Below are 22,273 nucleotides of genomic sequence, written 5' to 3'. Positions count from 1 at the left end.
GAAATAACATAGATGTTTAGTGTCTCTATATATAATCATTTTTAATAGGACACAATGTACATCATAATAGAAAATATATTATATGTTTTTCTTTATATAAGTTTTACTTTATTTCTTATATTTACTTATATGTTGAAATTTATAAAATAATATGTGTATTTGCAAAAGATATATGTCTTTTAAATTTCATTTAAACTATAAATTTTTGTAAAGTTTTTTTTAACGTATCTTAGAACATTTTAAAAGTCCATCTTAAAAAATATTTACACTTGGTAACAACTTATTTGCTGAATGTTAGCTTTATATCAGTTTTTTCAGTAACATATCTATGTATAAGTGAACATTATATTATAAAGAAGTGGCATTTAAGGAACATTTTTAGTTATTTTGTAGAATTATTAACAATAAATAGAGATTACATTTAGGATGAAAATTCTGCAACTGCAAATTTATATATAATGCAAACTTATTTTCTTTTTTTTTTAAAGTGTATTAGCAGAAAAAAATAATGAATAAATGATTTATCAAGTTCATTAAAACATTTCATAAATCTTAATAATATAGTAAGTAATATAATGTTACTTATGATGATAATCATTAGGCATGAATTATTATGTAATACTATAGGAAATAAAATTTTTTCTTTTTATTCTATTAAGAAATTAATGAATATAATTAATGCACAAAATGAACTTTCTTTTTGTAGTCTGTGGTGCATTAAAATTATGCATAAATATTATATAATAATGTGAAACGTTTTTCATTTTAGAATAGTATTATATTTTATATTTTAAAAAAAATGTATTTATTCGAATATTAATAAATAAAAAAAATAAAAAAGTATTTCGACTTGAAAATAAATATATCATTAAAATTTACTTGTAAAATTAATGAAGAGAAATATAGTAGAATATATAGTATAATGAAATATAAATATATCACCTTTTAGATAATTTTTTATAATTTTGTATATTTTAAAAATATGGTTAATTTAAATATTTTTCTTGTTAAAAATATCTTGTAACTTTTAATATGTAGAAGCTCATTAATTATAATGAGAATAGGTAAATATATTAATGTATTAGATGAAGTATAAAAAGCATATATAGATATTTAGGAAAAGTGTACAAAATAAAATAATATAGTTATTCATGGCTATGTTTTACGTGTAAAAATATCGTTTACTCGGAAAATATTATTATTAATTATATAAGAATTTTTACAAAGTAACACATTTTAAGAATTATAAAATTTTATGCTATAAATATAATAGTGCGTACGCTATTAGATACAATAGTAATTTTATAAAATATTAAAATAGACGGAAATAGACGGAAATAGACAGAAATAGACAAAAATAGACAAAAATATACGGAAGTAAACGAAAATAATATAAACGTATTAAATTTAAAGTTGTATTAAAATTAATATATAAATTGTACATATAAACAAAGTATCAATATATTTATCATTATGAATGTGTAACAAAAATCTATTATTATTCTTGTGTTATAAAATTAATTAAAATTCTATATTTGATAGAATATATATAATAAAATTTCATAATAGTTTTGGACTTGTATTTTTTCAATCAATATACTGATAAATAGAACGATAAGCATGTGATTTACTTCATTTAATGTTATAATGAATATTTATAAATAGAAAATGTTAACGAAATGAAAGATAAAAATTTTAAGTTATTTAAAACTGTGCAAAAATAGAAGACGCATTCAGTAAGTAAAATGAAAAGCTAAAAAATATGAATTTATCTTAACGATCTTTTAATACAATATTTTATATCATCTTATAATGTATAATAATAAAATTTGTGAATAGGGGAATCTAAGTCCACATAAGTAAGATATGATAATATATTGTTTATCCGGTAAGACAAATAACATAATAAAAGAAAAGAAGAAGAAAAAAAAATTCTACAATTTGTAGAGTAAGTAAGAACCGTTAGTTAATAATTATATTATGTTTATCAAATTTACGCATGAATATATATAGTAAAAATATATTCTTGATAATTAAAAATCAAAGTAACCATGCATATTTTCAAATAATAATAAATGAGTTAATGTAATTTTATGTTACCTTTTTATATTTTTTAAATTCATAATGTTAAAGTTTATTATACAAATTTACTTAAATATATATATATTATTCGCTAGAAAATAAAATTTTTTATAAATTTTGAAACTTCAATAATTTAAAATAAAAATACCAATACAAATAATTTCTTATATAACAATACATATAAAATTATACAAAGACAATTCTTTAAGGTAATATATGAATAAATAAATAACTCAAATATTATATAATTCTATTTGTAATATAGTTTTATCTATAAATGAATATATAACGTTTTATGAATTTCCAAATTAATATAACAAATTTATAAAATTAACTTTTTACAGTGAATACTTTTTTCTTATTTTTTACTACGCCTAGATTAATTTAGACTCTAGTTTTATGTATATTAATGTAAAATAAATTGTGTTATCCAAAGAATTAGAATATAATATTAAAAAAATTTTACTAGGAACGACAATAAATAGTGGATTACAATATAAAATAGTAATAGACATAATTGCTACGGTAATCATTAAACAAGTTTTGTAGCTACTAATGTAATTAAGGCACAGAATATCAGAATTATTAAATGAATTAGGAAGAACAAAATTATAGAATTTATTAATTGTTTTTTATTGTAATTTATATTAGCTTCACGTACACCTTCTGAATTCATAGAATTATATGTATTATTTGGTCTAAAATGGTGTAAATTTGAGTCATATTTTGAGTGTAATTTTTTTAAAGATTTGGGTTGGTAATTGTACTGAATATTATCAAAATGTTCTAATGTGGGTGATTTTTGTTTTAAATTAGGTTCAAAGTCGAATTCTCCAAGTTCATCAAATTCTGAGTTTTTCATTAAATAATTAAATTCATCGTAAGAAGAAGAATCACTATATGGTGATTTCTTATCTTCATGAAAATGTTTATTATTCTGTAATACATATGTTTTTTTTTTAAATACTTCAGCGCTTTCTCCTTCTAAATTAATTATTTTTTTTTTTAAAAGTTTAAATTTATCTCTCACCGATTCTACTGTTTCACTACTTAATAATCTTCTAAATTTAACATTTAATACGTTATTTCTGTTCAATTCCTTGTTCCATGATTTATCGCAGATAGTTTTCTAGAAGTGAAGATTCATATTAAACATTTAAAAATGTATTTTTATATTATATAAATAAAATTCTTTTATCATATAAGAACATAAAATTAAAAATAAAAATAAAATAATTCAAGTATAATTACTATGATACCTCATAAAAATATTTTAACGTCCATATTAAACAAGAAAAAATAAAAACTTTAGTAAAAAGGTGCACATTTGTGTATTTCACTTTCATATTAAATTTTTTTTAAAGTTAAAATTTATGTAATAAATAAGGCATTAGATATATATGGCATTTTCGACAATAATAAGTTAATAGTTAATTTAGAATGTGTCTTGATTAATTTCTATTATAACAATATAAAAAGTCTTCAAATTTTTTTTTATTTTTAGATAAATATATCCGTAGTACGCATTACGTTACAAGAAAAAAACAGATTTAAAAAAAAGTTATAATTAAAAAAAATACATTCCAGTAATAGTTATATTTAGAAATATTATTATTTCACATTTTTAAAATAAAACTAAAAAAGAATTTAATAAATATTTAAAGGAAAAATTTAAAGAAATATAATTGTTCAAAATACATATATTTTGCTTCAAATATATAAATATATATTGGTACAATATAAATTGATAAAATATTGATTTAATAATCATATATTATTGCATTAGATTCTAATAATAAAATATGCATTAGGACACATTCTAAAACTATTTTTAGAGCTTTTATGATAAAATATATTAGAAAATATATAATAAGAATTTTTTAGAATCAATCTACTAATTATTCATATATACTGTTTTTGAGAATTATTTTTAATAAAAATTATTAAATAAAATGTAGAGAGAATAAATATATAGTAACAAAATTATAATATACTACATACATTTATAATATATATAGAGTGAGTTTTAAATATAATTTGATCTAAAATAATTATTAAATTATTTGTTGAAAAAAAATAAGTATTTAACATATATATATCTTTATTTTTATGTTATAATATATAAAATATTTATTTTGTATAATAATTTAACCTTTAGCTCTGTTGATTCTTTTCATACCATATATATTTTTATATGAAGCCAATGATACCATTAATATTGCAATAAAATGAATACTAAAACCATAAAATTTGAACTGTTGTTGTACTCTATTTTATAAATGTTTAAGAAATACAAACAGGATATGATATAACGTGAGAAAAATTAATTAAATTAAACGTTATAATTTAAAGATAAAAAAAAAATTTCTTTAATATTTCACTTTTATTATTTGTGTACACTATTTTTTTAATTTCAAGTTTTTTTTTTTTTTTTTTTTATTTAAAAAGATTATTTGTTACTTATTAAAAATTTTATGTTTATTTTATAAATTTTTAGATCGTTAGAAAAAAAATTTATAAAAGTGAAATATATTTTATATATGTTCAACAAAGATTTCAGAGAATGGTTTTTTATTTTATAAGATAAAAATTATAAGAAAAAAAAAATAAATAATTTTAGAATGACGAAAATTTATCATGAATTTATATGAAATATTTTATTCATTTATTTATTTATATGTTATTATTTTTCTTTTCTTGTACAGTTATTTTTATTACAGAAAATAAAAAATTTTATTAATAATTTACAGAAGTTTTATATTTAAAAAACCATTTTACAAAATTAGAGCTAAAGGGTATTAAATATAAAAAGGAATGAAAAATTTTAGCGTGTATTACTATTATTTTTAATAAGATGATGCAAACATGTAAATGAAAAAAGAAGAAAAGAAAAAAAATAAGCAGTTTCCCCTTTTATTTTATATGCGTAATTATATATGGACTTATAAGTAAAACAATGAAGAGAATAAAAAAGAAATATTTGTTATTATTAATAACAAATAATCGTTTATTCATTTTAAAAAGAAAAATTTATCATGTAAATACTCATACGTGAATATAAGTAAATAAAAGGAAAAAATATAATAAGCTTTATGGTTAATCTTTTAATTTAATTTGTATTTTAGTTCATAAGTTGCATGGATTTGTTAATTATATAATAATAAATTGTGTATTAAAAAATTAAAATTACAGAGTTTTGTGAATATATATACATTTTTTATTTACTAGTACAAAAATTATAATAAAATAAAAAAGTACATATTTAATTGGTTTAAAACATTATTGATTTCTAAAGTCAGTATCTAAAATGAAAACAGTAATTCTGGCCATATATTTAAAATGTATATAATAAAAAATATAGATATCTCTTAAAAAATTAAATTTAATTTAGAATTTCTATATTTTATAAAAATTTGAGTAATCCATGTAAATTTTAAATTAGAAATAAGCAGAAAATTTTGATTTAATATATTATTTTGATACATTAGTTATTTTATGTACAGCGGAATCATTGAGTTATACCATAGTTATATAAAGTAGCAGTAAAAATAGTGATATTTTTGTATTTTTATAAATCATAGTTTCTATCAAGAAACAAAATAAGAAGTTAAAAAAGTATCGAAAAGAAGTATATACAAATATTTTTTTTTTAATTTTAATAAAATATTTTTTTTTTTTTTGTTGTTGTCGTTTATTTCATTTTTGTAAATAAAATTTTCTTATTAAGTGGTAAACCACTTTCTAAAATAGTAAAAAATATTTTTAAGTCTTATTTTTAGTTCCTGATTAGTAAAACTATAAACTACAGGAAAAAAAGGGATTCTCGTTTGCATTACAAATGTGTTATATTATTAGAACAATACATAAAATAAATTTTTAAAAAAAAAATATAATTTTGAAAAAAAAGACGTTATCAAATGGTGAATAAGAAGATAATGCTAAGGAAAGAAAAAAAAATATAAACATCACTTAGAATATATTAGAGAAAATAATAATTTACTGAAAATACAAGGACTAATTATATTAAAAGATATAAGAAATAACTCCAAACAAAATAATAACAATTAAAACATAGATTAATGGATATAAATGAGAATAAGCTTATTACCAAAAAGATAAGTCCTACATTAAAATGCATCAAATAATACAGAATATGTATTTTGAAAAATGAGTATTGTATATAGTGTGCTATACAGATGGAAATAAAAAAGACAGAAACTTAATTAAAATATTTAAAATGAAATACATTTACGTAATTTAAATATATTACTTGTCTCCTCACATTTGAAATTATTAGTCTTAATTCTCTATTTCAAAAAATTACTGTATAAAGTTTTAACTTTTGCTAGTATATGTAAAGTAATATTAATCTAACATTTCTAGATACTCTAAAATATAATTTATCATCAAAAAGAATAGTTAGCACCATTATTAAGCATAACTTTTTTCTGCAAAAGAGTATTTATTTCAGAGTTTAAAAAAATATATTGTATTCTTAATGATATTACGTACTGGAATAATATTATTGAAATATGTAATATATATGAAATCACTAACATATACTTAAATATTTTGATATGAAATATGAAAATTAATATATATTCTTAAATTTTAATAAAATTAGGATATATTTCTTCCAATTTTTATTATATAATGATTTTTTAATATGTCTAACTATGTTTATTTAATATGTATATATGCATTTAATAATACTAATTATTTATGATATATATATTTACATAGAAACAAGTTAAATATTACGAGAATAAATGTAAATTATTTATATATAATACTTTTATTTGGATGAATATGTATAATTAATTTAAAATACCACGAACATTTTTATTAAATATAAAATTATGTAACCCCATATTAGGATTTCCCTTTTTAAAATATACAAATTTTATTGGTATTTTCAACTAAATACAAAATTTAGTATAATATTAAATAAATTTTTCTAATAAATTAAATATATTTTATGTCTAGATTATAATGTGTGGAACAAAATTTTTTTTTATCTTATTTTTTTTTATTTTTTCATATCCTATAATTAGTATTAAATTTCATATAATAGTTTAAGTTATACAATTAAAAAATAATGCTTAAAAATTATAATAAGTACACAGAGGTTTTTTTTCTGATAGGAAAATAGGAAAAAACTTAATAGTTATATAAATAATGTATATGTCAATGTGAATATCCACGGTATATATATATTTTTTATTTTAAATATAAAACCAAATAATTAAATATTAAAAGATAAATTTTATTTTATTGATAAAGGGTATAAATAACAAAACTTTTAATTGTTTTTTAAGGATATATATATACATACCTTTAAAACATTTATTAATAATATTTAATACGCTGAAACTAATTGTATAAAATGTTACTTTTTCTACAACTATTATTAATGCAAATATTTATTAAAATGTTTTTAAAATTATTTTTTCTTTTTTAAAGTTTACATCTGTACTTTATTTATGAAGATTAATACATTTTTAAAAAGGATAATAAATTTATAATTTAAATGACAATATAGTATTATTAGTGTCCTATGAAAATTGAATGATTTTTTTACCAGCATAAATACAACGTAAAATTAAAAAATTGCTACATTAAGGGAAAAAAGAATATTCTCATTTTAGTTAAAACTACTATATTTCTTCGATTTAATTGGTCATTTTCTAATTATTATAATGTGGTATAATAATGTTATCCAATAAAATTTATTTAATATACTTTGGTACGTCATATTATGTATATATTAATAATATTAACTTAATGCGTAAATAAGTATATTGCATCGTAAATAACTAAAATATTTTATTTAAATTTTAATGCGCTTTGATAAATATTTAGATAATTTGGACAGTTCCCATAGAACATTTTATTCGTAAACGAATATTCTGTTTTCAGAATATGAAAAGTAGAGCGAAATTGTAGTATTAAAAAGAACGTTATTTAGAAATGTATATTATGATGCAAAAAATGAGGACGATAAAGGTAAGTTAAAATTTTGTGGGAAATAATAATTTGTAAATGAAGTTATTATGGGAGCTTAATCCAAAAGTTTAAGTAATAAATTCATATCAATTATTTGTAAACCATTTTAAGAGATATATAATTTCTTTGAAAAACTATTTTATACAGTGTTTATTCATATATATAAATATAGTTGATATACGAATTACGCTCAGAAAAAAGATTTAAAGCGTTCATCGCATATTAGTATAGCCTTGATATTTGTCCTACTTGTAATAATTTTTTTAATAGGATTTCCATTATTTGTATTATTAAATTATTCTGGAAAAATTATTTAATGAAGTGACAATACTAGACTTATAGTTGAAAGTAAATTATTGTTATCTGTATATAATAATAGAGATATAGTTCGATTATCGTTATCTATTATAACTATTTCTATGGTTATTTATATGCTAGTAATATAACTCATATATCTAATTGATATTCGAGAAAATGAATAGAGATTATAAATGTAATGTATACCTCGGTTACAATAAAAAGATTTTGCATATAACAAATAAAGACCTACTTTATACTGAATCATATTATCTTCGCAAAATAGTTTCTTATTTTTTATGAATATAAATTTTATTATACTTCATAGATAATCTACACATATATATTTATGCACAAATTTAAAAAAGTACAGATTAAATATTTATTACTATTCTTATGGTTTTATTCTTGTTTTACTAATATACTGAATTATAATGAGGTAATTTATTATGCTCACTTGTTATACTTATATATATGTGTATAGATATTTTGCTTAATTGTGATATTAAATACATATATCTAAATATTCATAACAAAAGTAAGAGCTTTTTATGAGAAAATTTTTATCATAAAATATATGATCTTATTTAATTTGATATACAAAATCGCAATTAATACAAATGCCCATAATCAATGAGGTAATGTAGATTTTTAACAGTCTTATCTTTTTTTGGCTTTTTTACGGTTATAATTGATTATTTGTATAGTTTCCTAAACAATGTAATTATATGATTATTTAAACATATATTGTTGTTCCTTATTTAAAATAAACTAAAAATATATGATTTATTTTTTGTTAAAATGTATATTTTATAGAAATGATAACTAATATTCTTGAGATGTAAATTCTTATGAGGTATGTATATTTCATAGCTAATTTTATATAAAAATAATTTTAACGGATTTTTCAATTTTATAAACGCTATAGTATGAAATTTTAAATATAAGGTAATATCATTTTGCTTTTAAGAATTAATTCGTACTAGCGGATTGCCAATTTTAGAATCCCTTAAACCTTATAAATATATCATTGTCCTGATATACATCTATTATTGTATGATTTACATAATGCTTAGATATAAAACTATTTAATAAGAGAAATCTAGTTATCCATAATAAAAGTATATTTATTAATTAAAATTTATTATATATTTTTTTTTGCTAGCATTAAGGGAAATTTTTTCTGAACTAATATTAATCTGTTACTATTGCATTTCATAGAACATTTACGCATTATGTTCCATTTTAAACATTAAGTACTTTATAAAATTAAATAATATAGTTATGATAAAAATTAATTAAATAATACGAATATAAATTTTAAGATGAGTAATTTTTTTTTTAACATCATGATAGATACATAATCATTTATACAATTGTGGTTCTTTGCATTTTGTTTCTGTACATTTGTTTACAGAAAAAACATAGGTTCTTATTTATGCACTAAGAGACAAGAATTTTACACTAATGACTATGAATTTTATGCTATGTGTTTAATGTTTTTTTAGTAATATACTCTTAAGTAAAAGAATACCCAAGTTATACATATATTCGTGCTAAGAAATATGTTATTATGTATTTATTAAAACTATGAGCTCCAATATATTATAATCATAATATTAAGCTGTATTTTGAGAAAAAGACATATATATATAAGGACAATATATATTGTTTTTGATTAAATTAATATACGAGTTTATTGTATCATATTACCCTTATCTTCTTAAAAATTCTATATTGTATATTTATATTTGAGAAAAACAATTAAAATGAGTGTATGTATAAATTTAAGTAAAAAAGTTCACTACCTTGAAAAAGAAAATTTAAATATATTTCTCAATACTTTTTTGTTTTTCGTTAGTATTGAATGTTGTAATACGGTACATGATTATATTATTTTCCTTAAAAAGTACACATATGTCTATAAAAGAATTTTAGTTTTTGTTTCCGAATACTCGTAAGAAATATAATATATATTAGCATAATCATAATTTTTGGTAATAATTTATGTAAGAGATCATTAATTTTGAATAATAAATATATGAGAAATAAATTAAATTATTTCTGTATTAATGATAATATACGTGAAATAACGTAATTTTTGGTTTTATTTTGTTTTATAAAAATTATTTGAATATATATGAATAAATAAATTGGGAAAAAAAAGATATTTATGTTTATTCATGAGAGAGTTGAAAAAATGTATTAATAAACCAATATTTTTCTGATTTTAACATATTTTATAGAAGAATTACTAATTTTTTTTTAAATACAATTCTTCTTAATATATGTGTTTAATTAAAAAACATAATAATTAGATAATTTTAAAGTATGTCATTTACAAATAATAATAAAAAAAATTAACTTAATTAAAAATAATAATCTTCAAAAAATTAATTTGCACTAATAAAAAAAAAGTTATTATTTTCCTTTACAAAATATATATTTTCATAAATTTGATAACATATAATATATTTGATTTTTTAAATATACTTTAGTCCATAAAAAAAAGCAAGTGTTACAATTATTAAAATACTAATATTTTCACAAAACATATTTTTTTAACGTATTAATAATTTTTTTGCATTGTTGTAATAACTAATATTTATAATCAATTATAACTAGATTTTCCGAAATATAATATATATAAAATTAGAATAATCAGGAAGAAAACTTAAAAATAGTAATTAATCTAGAAATACCTAGAATAACAACATATATCTATATTTTATACATTATATATTGTAAATAAATTCAAAATTTCCAATTAAAAAAATATTTGTTTAATTACTCAAATATGTAATTAAATTATATGTTGTGGATATATATGAATGAAAATAAATTGTGTAATTTTATCCGAAGCTAATTTTTTATAAATAATATTAATTATAAAATTTTGTAGGGTCATTTTTTTAGGTTTTTTTTTTTTTTTTTTTTTGATTATGAAGTAAAATATGCTATATATGTTAACTTTTTAAGAAAATATATTAAAAAAAATAAAAGGGTTATTTTTTTATTGCTGGAAATATACAACTTAGTGTTAATTTTTTTATATTATATATATTAAAATATTAAAGACTGTAACATGGAAAAAAGTATTAAGGTTATCTTTTTTACAAAACTTTTTATGTTTATCCTTTCAAATTATATATGTTATTTTTACAATGACATGGTATGATAAAATTTATCGAGCGCATTTGTGTTATTCATAATTTAATCGTTTATTTTAATTAATTTTTTTTTATAATGGGAATATTTATCTATTTATATAAGATAATTTTACATTTTATTTTATTTAGGGCAGTTTTAACAAAATTTTGTATGAGAAGCATGGTTTTGGTAGAGAGTTAGATATACGAATTTATAGATTATTAGGAATTTATATAGGCGATATTTATCCATATGTTGCAGATTTAGAATTAAAGATACCATATTATAAAAAAAAAGAGCACGAAAAATTAATTACAACTGATAATAAAAAATGGGACAAAGAAAAAAAAGAAAAATTATATAGAAGTAAATTAATTAAGGAAAAACTGATTAAGCAACTTATGAAAAATAAATGTACTATATTTCATAGTTCATATAACCACTATGAAAAAAAAATAATGAAAGGACTTGATGACAAAGAATTTTTTAAGAAAATGATGCTGATTAATGATAAGGATTATAAAAAATTAAAACGTAAAAATTACAGATTAAGACTTAGCTTTCTTTTATTATTGTTCTTACTGGTATTAATATTACCTATATTAGATTTGTCATTAGGGAAATTTGAATCTACGGGTAAATTATTACATGTATTATGTGGTATATTTGGATATAATGAACAAACAACCTCAGGTGGTCAAGCTCCCACGGGTATTTTGGATACATTCTTATCATCTACATGTAAAGCAAACAATTATGTAGGATTTAAAATATTTAGTATTTTAATATATTGCTTACCTATTATAATATTGGGAATTATGATTATACGAGGAATTTTTTATTATTATAAAAATGTTATAAAACAAAAAAAAATTAAGTTCTTGGAAGCGTTTAATGAATGGTAAGGAATATATTTATTTTCTTAAACTTATAAATGTTTTGTACTACCTATAATATCTTTATTGACATATTAAAAATAATAATAATTTCTTAGATTTTATGCATGAACCTAAATATACATAATCATACTTATATGTAAATGTAAGAAATATATGTTTTTATTTTTTTTGTGAATTTGAATGTTTGAAAGTTGGTTAATTTGTAATTTAATATATTCTTTCTTGTGAAATAACGATTATGGCTTAATATATATATTTCTGCTTATAAAGAAATTCAAATTAAAAATGTGTTGTACGTTAAAATTAATATATAGTAGAACATTTAATAATATTTTAATGAAATCTTTTGTTAATATACATTTAATTATAATATTGCTGCTTTATATTTTCTATAATTCTCTAGTATAAAATTATTATTTTTTCTGGTTATTATTAAAACGAATTATTACTTGTAGATTAACATTTAACTTTCCTTGCTTTGTATATATTGAAAGAATATGTTTATGTTTATCCTATATAAATCTTTTTTTTTTTTCTTAACTACAATATAGCATTTTAAATTTTATTTTTTTTTCATTGTTGTTAATTTCTTAACTTATTCGCCGGAAAAATAATATATTTTTAAAAATAAATTAAAATAAAATTTAGGATTTTTACAGTAAATTTTTGACAATTTTATAATTGTTATTATTTGATTTACACCACATATGTAACTGAAATAATTGAACATACTATATTTTTTGCTATAAGTATTATTTAAAACTTTTTTTTTCATTTATTTGCATTTATTGTTTAATCTAAATCCGTAAAATTATTTATCTGACAGAATATTTTTGTAAAAGTATGAAAAGAAACTAATATATTATCTCTAAAATTTTCAGTGAAATAGTTATTACATAATATATTTTGGTAAATCATATTGTTACACTTCCATATTGTTAACTTAAATATAATGACCTATATATTAACCTCATGAGTAAATTTATATTCGGAATATTTTTAAATTAAGGTAATTGCATCAAACATTCAATTAGTAATTTTATTGTGTGTATTTTTTATATTTTTGCATTATATTAATATTGGTTCAAATATATATATGTAGGTAAAATATAAAAACTATAAGAGCACTGATTTTTAAAATTTTTATTTAGAAATAATGGCATTAATTAAATTTAATTAAAAATTATGTATTTTAAAAATGAGAAATTAAAACAAAAAGTAAGTCCTCATTTACTTTTTAAATGTATATTTTTATTTACAATTTGTATCATACATTATAAATTGAACTTTTTAAATACATTATAACCATAACCTAATATATCTGTGCATGTTGAAACTAAAAAATGTGTTATATTTCACAAAACAAAGAAATTTGTACAATTTATTGACTACTTCATTATTTATTACAATTGTTTTATAGTTATTATAAATAATATTTTATAAAATAAATAACACGTTTTTTCAAAGTGTAATATCTTAGAAATTAGAATTAATAATGAGAAAACATCATTAAAATTAGAAATTACTATCCTAATCTATGAAATATAGCAATAGATCTATATTCTATACTTGTTATTCTGTAAATTAAATGATTATTTCTTAATATATCATATATTTTTATGTTACTTTGAATATTTTCTATAAAGGAAAATTGTGATTAATTGACCACATTAAATAATTATCATATATATATTGAATATTTATGAATGAATTAAAATTATAGTATTTTATTTAACGTTATTTTTTTATTCATAGATTAAATATTAAAAATTTGTTATGCATTTTTAAAGGTGTTTTATTTAGTTTTGCGACGTAAAGTGCACTTTATGTATATATATATTATTATATATCTATGAAATAATAATAAACAAAAATTAAAAAAATACATGTAGTACGATTTGTCATTGAATGTATAATATATTTTAATAAAAATCATTCTTTTTGATTATACTGCAGTTTTAGAAAGCTATATGATGGAACAAAAAATAATGTTCTTATTTATTAAAACCTCACTGTTTATACTTTTACCTTGGGTACGTTATATTTACAAGGATTTGTTATGATAGTATTATTGAAAGGCATTTTCATTATTTATATTTTATGTGTTCATTTTTATTAATGCTTTTCTTTATGATGAGATTATTTTACCATTTAATTAAGAAATATTTACATTTTTAATTTTTTTTTAGAGTTCTTTAAATAAAAACTTGGTTGAAAAATGCAATCATTGTAGAAAAATAAATTCTAGAAATTATCGACTTTTAGAAAAATATAAACAGTATAAGGATTCAAGTGTAATTGATTTTAGAGCAGAAATGCCAAATAATATAGTGAAAAAAAAAAAGTATATATATAATAATAATAGTAATAAAGGAACAAAAAGAAAGCACAAACACTCATGTAAAAGTTCAATAAGTACTGAGGAATACGGTAAAAATGTTAAGAAAAATAAATGTGGTAAACCTAAAACAAAAGAATATTTCGATTTTGAAGAAAAAATATTTAAAAAACTTGATTATGAAGATTACCTTAAAAATATCAAGACTATCGAATATAAGGAATATAAAAAACTATCATGTAAAAAGCGAAGAGTACGAATTTCCCTACTTTTGTTAGTTATCCTGGTATTAATACTACCCATATTAGATCTTTCATTAGAAAAATTTATAGATGGTGGTTTGTTGGGTTTATTAGAGTTGTTATCGCCAGTTGAAGCTAAAGGAGGTGGTGTTGCGTCTGGGGTAGAGGGAGCTTTGAACACTTTGTTAAGTAAAAGCAGTTGGGGTATGTTAGAGAAAATATCTGCGTCAACTATTTTCTTTTACTGTGTACCTTTCCTTATATTTGTTGTCATATTTATATTTGGAATGATTTATTACTATAGAAAAGTTCTAAAATATGAAAATATTAAGTTCAGAAAAAGATCAAATAAGAAGTAATATGTGGTTCCCTGTAAGTATTAATTTAACATTTATAGTTATATCTTTAGTGTTATACATTCCAACGATAATTATTTTTATATTATAAACACTATACATATTTATTGGTGTTTTTATTGGGAGACAGTAAAAAAGTATGTTCTTAGTTCTTTTGTTAATCTGTATTTTTGACTGTTTATATAATATTCAATTTGTATTGTATGGAATGACCTTATCTTAATTAAATATATAGTCTCCTTATATATATCGGTATATTAAAATAAATTTCATGAATAATATATATATGTAAACTCAAATTAATACGTAATGGAATAAATCATATAATTATATTATGGTGTGTTATTTTCTGCTTAACTACAGTTTTTTACCTGGACTTTGTAAAAAATGATTATTCGTTTAGGTTATTTAAGAAAATTTATTATTATTCTTATGTTAATGGAAAATACGTCTTTTTTTGCATTTGATGTATGGATATGAAAAATTTTTGATGTATTGATACGTATATATTTTTTTTTTCCACAAAAAAAAAATCTTAATATTTATTTTATAAAATTGTGTTATGTGAAATATTTTATAAAAGGTACTAATGGTAAATATCTTTTTCACAGATTTAATTTTTTGCGTAGTTTAAATGTGAAATTATGAATATATCATAAAATAATATACTTTTTAATTATTGATAATTTATAACTGATTACAAAGATGGAGATTCTAAATCATTATAAATAAGTGAATTTTTTAAGCTAATCATTATATGATATTTCCATATAATTATAGTGTTTACTTAATGTATAATAAATTATTTGAATATTCATTATAATGAAAGTTTATATTTAAATAAACTATATATTTTATTTAATCTTTATATCATTAAAATATTAAATTATTGGACAAAAATTAAGAAAATATTAATACATAATTTGTTTGATTTCTATCTAATTTGTTTGGGATTAAATAATGGAAAGGTCATATTTTATTTCTTAATATATTATGTGCTATTATTTAGGCGTAGTACTAATAATTATATTACATTTAACGAATTAGCTTAATATTATATAAAATATTAGGGATATATAATAATGTAAGATATTTTAGGTTACTTAAACAAATTAATATTAAATTCTCAGTAGATTATTATCATTTATATTGTATACCATAATTATATTATAATTTTTATTTATATTCAAAGTAGATTAAAAAAGCACAAATATACATATATAATATATATATATTATAGCAAGAAGGTATATAAATTCATTTTAATAATCAATGTTAAAAATTAAGTTGAATCAATATTTAGAATTAACGGGAAAATATTTATGTATTACGAAAATTTTCATTATAATTGTACGAATTTTAAAGTAAATATATAAAAATTATGTGATGTATATCAATGGAATTATAAAAGATATACATATTAATGTTAATTTTATAATAAATTCCGTTTTTTAATATAGTAAAACCTTCTTAATAATATGATTTTACAATAAATAAAAAATAAAACAATATACCGGTTATATTAATTGTTACGTAACACTATAAAAATATATATATTAATATAAAAAAGTATTTAATAAAGAATATTTTTAAAGAAATGCTAATATATACATAAAGAAAATTTGATATTAAATTAATATGTATATATTAATTAATATGCTTCATATATTAAATACATTTTTACTCTTATAATTAACGAAAATATTATATATGGAACATTTTAATGTTCTTAGAATAAACACATCTGTAAATTAATTTTTGTTTTTTTTTAAAAAATTACATATAATGAAAAATATGATCAAAAAAATTGAATTTTTTAAAAAAGATAATGTAATTATATTTGGGGATTAACAGATTATTTCAGTCATATTCTAATAATGCACTGTTATGTATATACATAATTAAAATGGTATATAAATATGAATTACTTATATCCTTATTTTACTATTTAAACAAAATTATTATAACAACATAGAAAGTAAATGATAGAAAAAAGATTATCATCGTTATAAAATGTAAATGAAAATAAACATATATTTATTTTAAATATATGTAATTTCAATATAAAAAATATGAATATTTATAGATACATATCTTTAAAATATATTATATTTTTCTTAATTTAGTTGTAATAATTCTAAATTTTATTTTAGAAGATAAATTGATCACGTTCATAAAAAGGTAATTAAGTAAAAAAAAAAAAAAAAAAAATGTAACTGATAAAATTTTTTAAAAAAATATGCTTTTTAAATATAATTTGTAAAAATTACGTTTTATATATTAGTTTATTTACTACTAAAATAGGAAGTCACTATAATTTCTTTGTTTTTAATATTTTTTGTTATTCATTATATATATGCAATTAAGTAAAAATATATGTAATATTATAGTAGTATATATAATAATACTTTATATAAGTAAATGTTGTCAAGATATTTAATTTTATTTTTGATAGAAACAATATATACATATAAATTAAATTGAGAGTTCATTGGAGACATAAAGAAATCATATGAAAATAATATTTTATATATTAATTAACGTTGTATATTAATATATCATATATATCCTATTTTGAAAAAGGAAAAAAATATCCTTTTATACATATAATGCTTTTTTGTTTACTAATATTTTACGAAATATAACATGAGATTGCGTTATATTCATTAACTTTTTAATATAAAGTGGAAAATCTAGATATTCAATATGTGTAACCTTTCGTTGGTTAAATACATATAATGTTATTAATTTTATCTTAATGTATTTTATGTTTGATTTATTATAAAAATCTGTAACGATAATAAGAAGAGGGAGAAAATTTTCACTTATTTCTGATTTTTATGGAATATAATAAACTTTATTTTTTTTTCTGTTTTTTACAACTTTAAAGTTATTTTTATTCTAAGATTATATAATTAATCCGAAACAATATTTTCATTTGTTTTTCTGAAATTTTTACTAAAAAATCTTTTATATTATTATATTAATCTCTAAATATATGAGCGAATGTTATATGCATATATAATAAACTAAATAAATTTAAATGGTAAAATAATCCGGTAATAGCTTTTATAGCTAAAATATACGCACAATAGATATGTAGAAAAGTTTGGACAAATATTCTTTTTGAGTTATACATAATTATGGATAAAAATATATATAGAATTATTCAATCATTATTTTATATTAAATATTTTTCACTATATGTAGATTTATGTAATATATATGTAATTGCTTTTTGTTACTTCCTAGTTATGCCATAATGAATGATAAATAAATGTACTTAGGTCTACTATTAATATATATTTTTCGTTATCTATGAATTTTTATTAAATAAAAAAAAGTATTCTTTTTATTATTATAATAAATAAATGATATTTAATAAATGAACATTAAATTAGTTTATTTGAAAAATACTATATTAGACTGTAAACAATATTCTACTTAAATTTTTACATAAATATTAATTTATTCTTTAAGTAATATATTTTGAGTAGTTAATTAAAGAACAATATAAAAATATCAACTTTCCTAAAATTTTTTTAGTAAAAATGGTTTTGATTCGTTTAACTTATTATAAAAAGTATTATTATAAAATTGATGTCTATTTATTTCGTTTTTAATAGTTAGTAAAAAATTATATACTAGTAAAAACTTTATATTTTAATTTCTTAAATATTATAAGAAATAATATAAATTTTGATTTGGTTTTACATGAAATATAAAACACTGTATATGGGAATATTAAAATTTATTATTGTTAATATAGTTACATTTATTAGAATTCTTTAAAGATGGTTGTAAGTGTATAATTATGCATTTAATTTACCTAATAATTTTTATGAACTATATTGAATATTATAATATACATATTATTTAGTATTAATTTCTTAAAATTTTCAATATATTTATATTTTGTTAATTTAATTTTATTTTTTCACTTTTATTTTTGAGAAATTAGAAAAAGGTAAGAAATATATAATTTTTGCAGTTTTTGAAGAAGATAATAGGCTTAGGGTTTCTGCATCATCTTAATTATTAAATCCTATAATGGACCATAAAGATTTATATAATATTGGTTATATGATTCATAAAAATTTAAAAATGAGAAGTATATTAAACACATTAGCTAGTGTTAGTGAAGATATTATTACACAGGTATTCTGTGGTTTATTGAATGAATTTTTAAACACCAAAAAAATTGAGTACATATCTGGAAAACCTAGTTATGAAAGTAACACATAATTAAGGAAAGGAAAGTTTGAGTAATTGTGGCAAAATTTAAAGGAAGATGTAAATGAAAGTAATTGGTGCAATAGAAATAAAACCACCTAAAATTGTTCTGTTTCATCTGAATTAAAAAATGCTTTGTCTGTGGGTTTTAAACTTCTAGGAACATTTCTTATTACTTTTTTTTTATTGTATAATATATTATGAGTATTACCGTTATAAAATGTAAAAGTTCAGCATAAGATTGAATTTGTTTTTTGTTAAAATATTATTTTTGTTATATATATATAATATATTTAATTCTTTTTCATTTTATATAATAGTTTAGTTCCTTTGTACCCCGGATCTACAATTGTCTAAATAAAAAAAAAAAAGGAATAATACATAACATAGTTCCAGAAAAACCATTTGAATTATTAGAAATTTCTGTATATGGGATTTTATAATCTGAAATCGGAGGAATTAGTATGGGTTATCATTCTGTATAAAATTAGTAATTTACATATAATAATAGATAAGCGGCTATTTACATCTGTATATAAAGTATGAAAATTTTAATACTTGGAAGATTCTATTATACAGTAAAAAGAACTATAAATAGTGTAATAATAATTTAAGTAATACATAGAAGTACTGTGAACATTATTTTACTCTTATAACTATAAGTCAATGTTAATTCTATTTAGAATATAATATATTAGAAACATTTCTAATATATTACAGATTATTAAAAAATATATATGATCAATATATGATATTTTATTGAAGAACATATATAATTCCTTAATAAAATATGATTAGATATAATTCTATGGATTATATTATTCTCTATAATATATATCTAAAATTTTTATGTACGTATTATACACAGTTTAACTTGAGAAAAACACAATATTTTATATTAGCATATGCATTAGTTGTTATTGTGATTTTTATGACTTCAGTATTATTTTATTAAAAATAAAAACATAATACCATTGGATATATTAATTAATTTCAATAGAAATATTTATAATAAAGTTTCTAAAATAATTTTTATGTAAAAAGTAAAAAATATATGATGAAACATCATAATTATTATTATGCTGGTATAAAAATAATATACTTACAAAAATAATTACAATACATAATTATATAATCTATGGTAGATAACTTATGTTATGAAGATATATAATTAACTTATAATTTATTCTTTATTAGTTCAGTAATCATCATTATATGTTTTATAATTATATTTTTAAATTATGTCATTCTATATTATATATATATTTTTTCTGCATATAATGGGAATAATAGTAAATAATAATATTTCTATCAAAAAAGTAAGAAAAAGATAATGACTATATCTAATATATATTTAAAAATATATTAATGTAACAATAATTGCATTACTTTTTCTGATGTTATAGTTTATATATACAGAATAAATGAATTAACATGATGTAATTATCCTTATATTTTTTAAAGTATAACTATATACTTTTATTTAAATTTAAACCAAGTTAATATATTTACTGATTCATTTGTATGGAATATATTTTTTCTTATTTTCCATGTATGCATATGAAATAGGTTTATATATATATTTATTTGTTCTACTTATATATTTCTGTGAATGATATGTATGAAACATGAAACGAATATAGGAAATATATATATATATATATATATAATGAAAAAGTATTATGTCATCTATTTGTTTTAATAAACCTTCATTAATTATATATGTGGTATTAGTTTAAATTTTATGCATGAACTCGGTATAATGAGTCTATATATATATAAGAAATGAATTTTTTTATAAATTATATTATTAATGTTCATCTTTCATTATGAATAATTTAGTTGTTACTTATATTGCTTATTTTTTATATGTAGTATGTGCTCAGAGAAAAGAACAAAATATATATTCCATATAACTCAATGAATTTTACCATAATAATAAAAATATAGAGTCCAAAATTAGTATTTAATATGGTATATTTACATAACTAATATTAATTAAGTTTATTAACTACAAATAATATTGTCTAAAAATTAAATATATACATTTTATTATATAAAAATTCAGATGAGATAAATTGTTAAATATGTAACCATAAACAAATATATATGAAAATAAGGCATGAAGCAGTTCATAAATCTTTTTAATAGATTTAAAGAAATAAAGAACTATATGCAGATAAAAGGGTAGATACACATAAATAATTTGGAATTCGTTGTATTTCATAGAATTTTCAACGAGAATCTAATATAAAAAACCAATCTTATTACATATTGGAAATTAAAAATTACGTAAGAAAGGATATCTAATAAGAAGAAAAACGAATTAGTTGGTATAAAGGAAATAATACATCAAATTAAGAATATGTCATGGTTTATAGATAATTAGAACACATGGAAAAATGAATAAAGAACATATAAAAATTTTCTTCCTTCCTTTTTTCCTAATATATATTAAAGTTTTTTATGACTTTAAGAATGTTAAATTAGTTTAAGTTATGTTTATGTTATCATAAATGAATATATATATATAAATTATATTCTTACGAAGAATTACAGTAAACCTATATTATTATGAGAAAATATAAATTTCCGTATTAATGTATAATTCTTTAACTTGAAAAAATTTAAGAACATTTAATATTTATTTTTTGAAATATAAAGTAGTTG

The 22,273-nt window shown here is 18.2% G+C and overlaps 3 protein-coding genes across 3 annotated transcripts; 2 read left to right on the top strand and 1 right to left on the bottom strand.

Annotated features, from left to right (window-relative positions):
• Positions 1–2,614: 2,614 nt before the first annotated feature.
• On the bottom strand, positions 2,615–3,428 carry MKS88_000272 (uncharacterized protein; the record flags this gene model as incomplete). The annotated part of the gene is made up of 2 exons (XM_067219394.1): positions 2,615–3,211; positions 3,342–3,428. The coding sequence occupies 2 exons, from the start codon at positions 3,426–3,428 to the stop codon at positions 2,615–2,617; spliced, it is 684 nt and encodes a 227-aa protein (XP_067070284.1).
• An 8,042-nt stretch (positions 3,429–11,470) lies between these two features.
• Positions 11,471–12,440, top strand: MKS88_000271 (uncharacterized protein; the record flags this gene model as incomplete). Its single annotated transcript, XM_067219393.1, has 2 exons — positions 11,471–11,557; positions 11,685–12,440. The coding sequence occupies 2 exons, from the start codon at positions 11,471–11,473 to the stop codon at positions 12,438–12,440; spliced, it is 843 nt and encodes a 280-aa protein (XP_067070283.1).
• Positions 12,441–14,407: 1,967 nt separating this feature from the next.
• MKS88_000270 (fam-l protein) lies at positions 14,408–15,373 on the top strand (the record flags this gene model as incomplete). Its single annotated transcript, XM_067219392.1, has 2 exons — positions 14,408–14,467; positions 14,624–15,373. 2 exons carry the CDS (start codon positions 14,408–14,410, stop codon positions 15,371–15,373), a joined length of 810 nt encoding a protein of 269 aa, XP_067070282.1.
• Positions 15,374–22,273: the final 6,900 nt, after the last annotated feature.

Source organism: Plasmodium brasilianum, assembly GCF_023973825.1.
Source record: "Plasmodium brasilianum strain Bolivian I chromosome Unknown PB_00_12, whole genome shotgun sequence".
In the NCBI taxonomy this organism is placed as follows: domain Eukaryota; phylum Apicomplexa; class Aconoidasida; order Haemosporida; family Plasmodiidae; genus Plasmodium; species Plasmodium brasilianum.
This window is presented reverse-complemented; position numbering and strand designations above follow the sequence as displayed.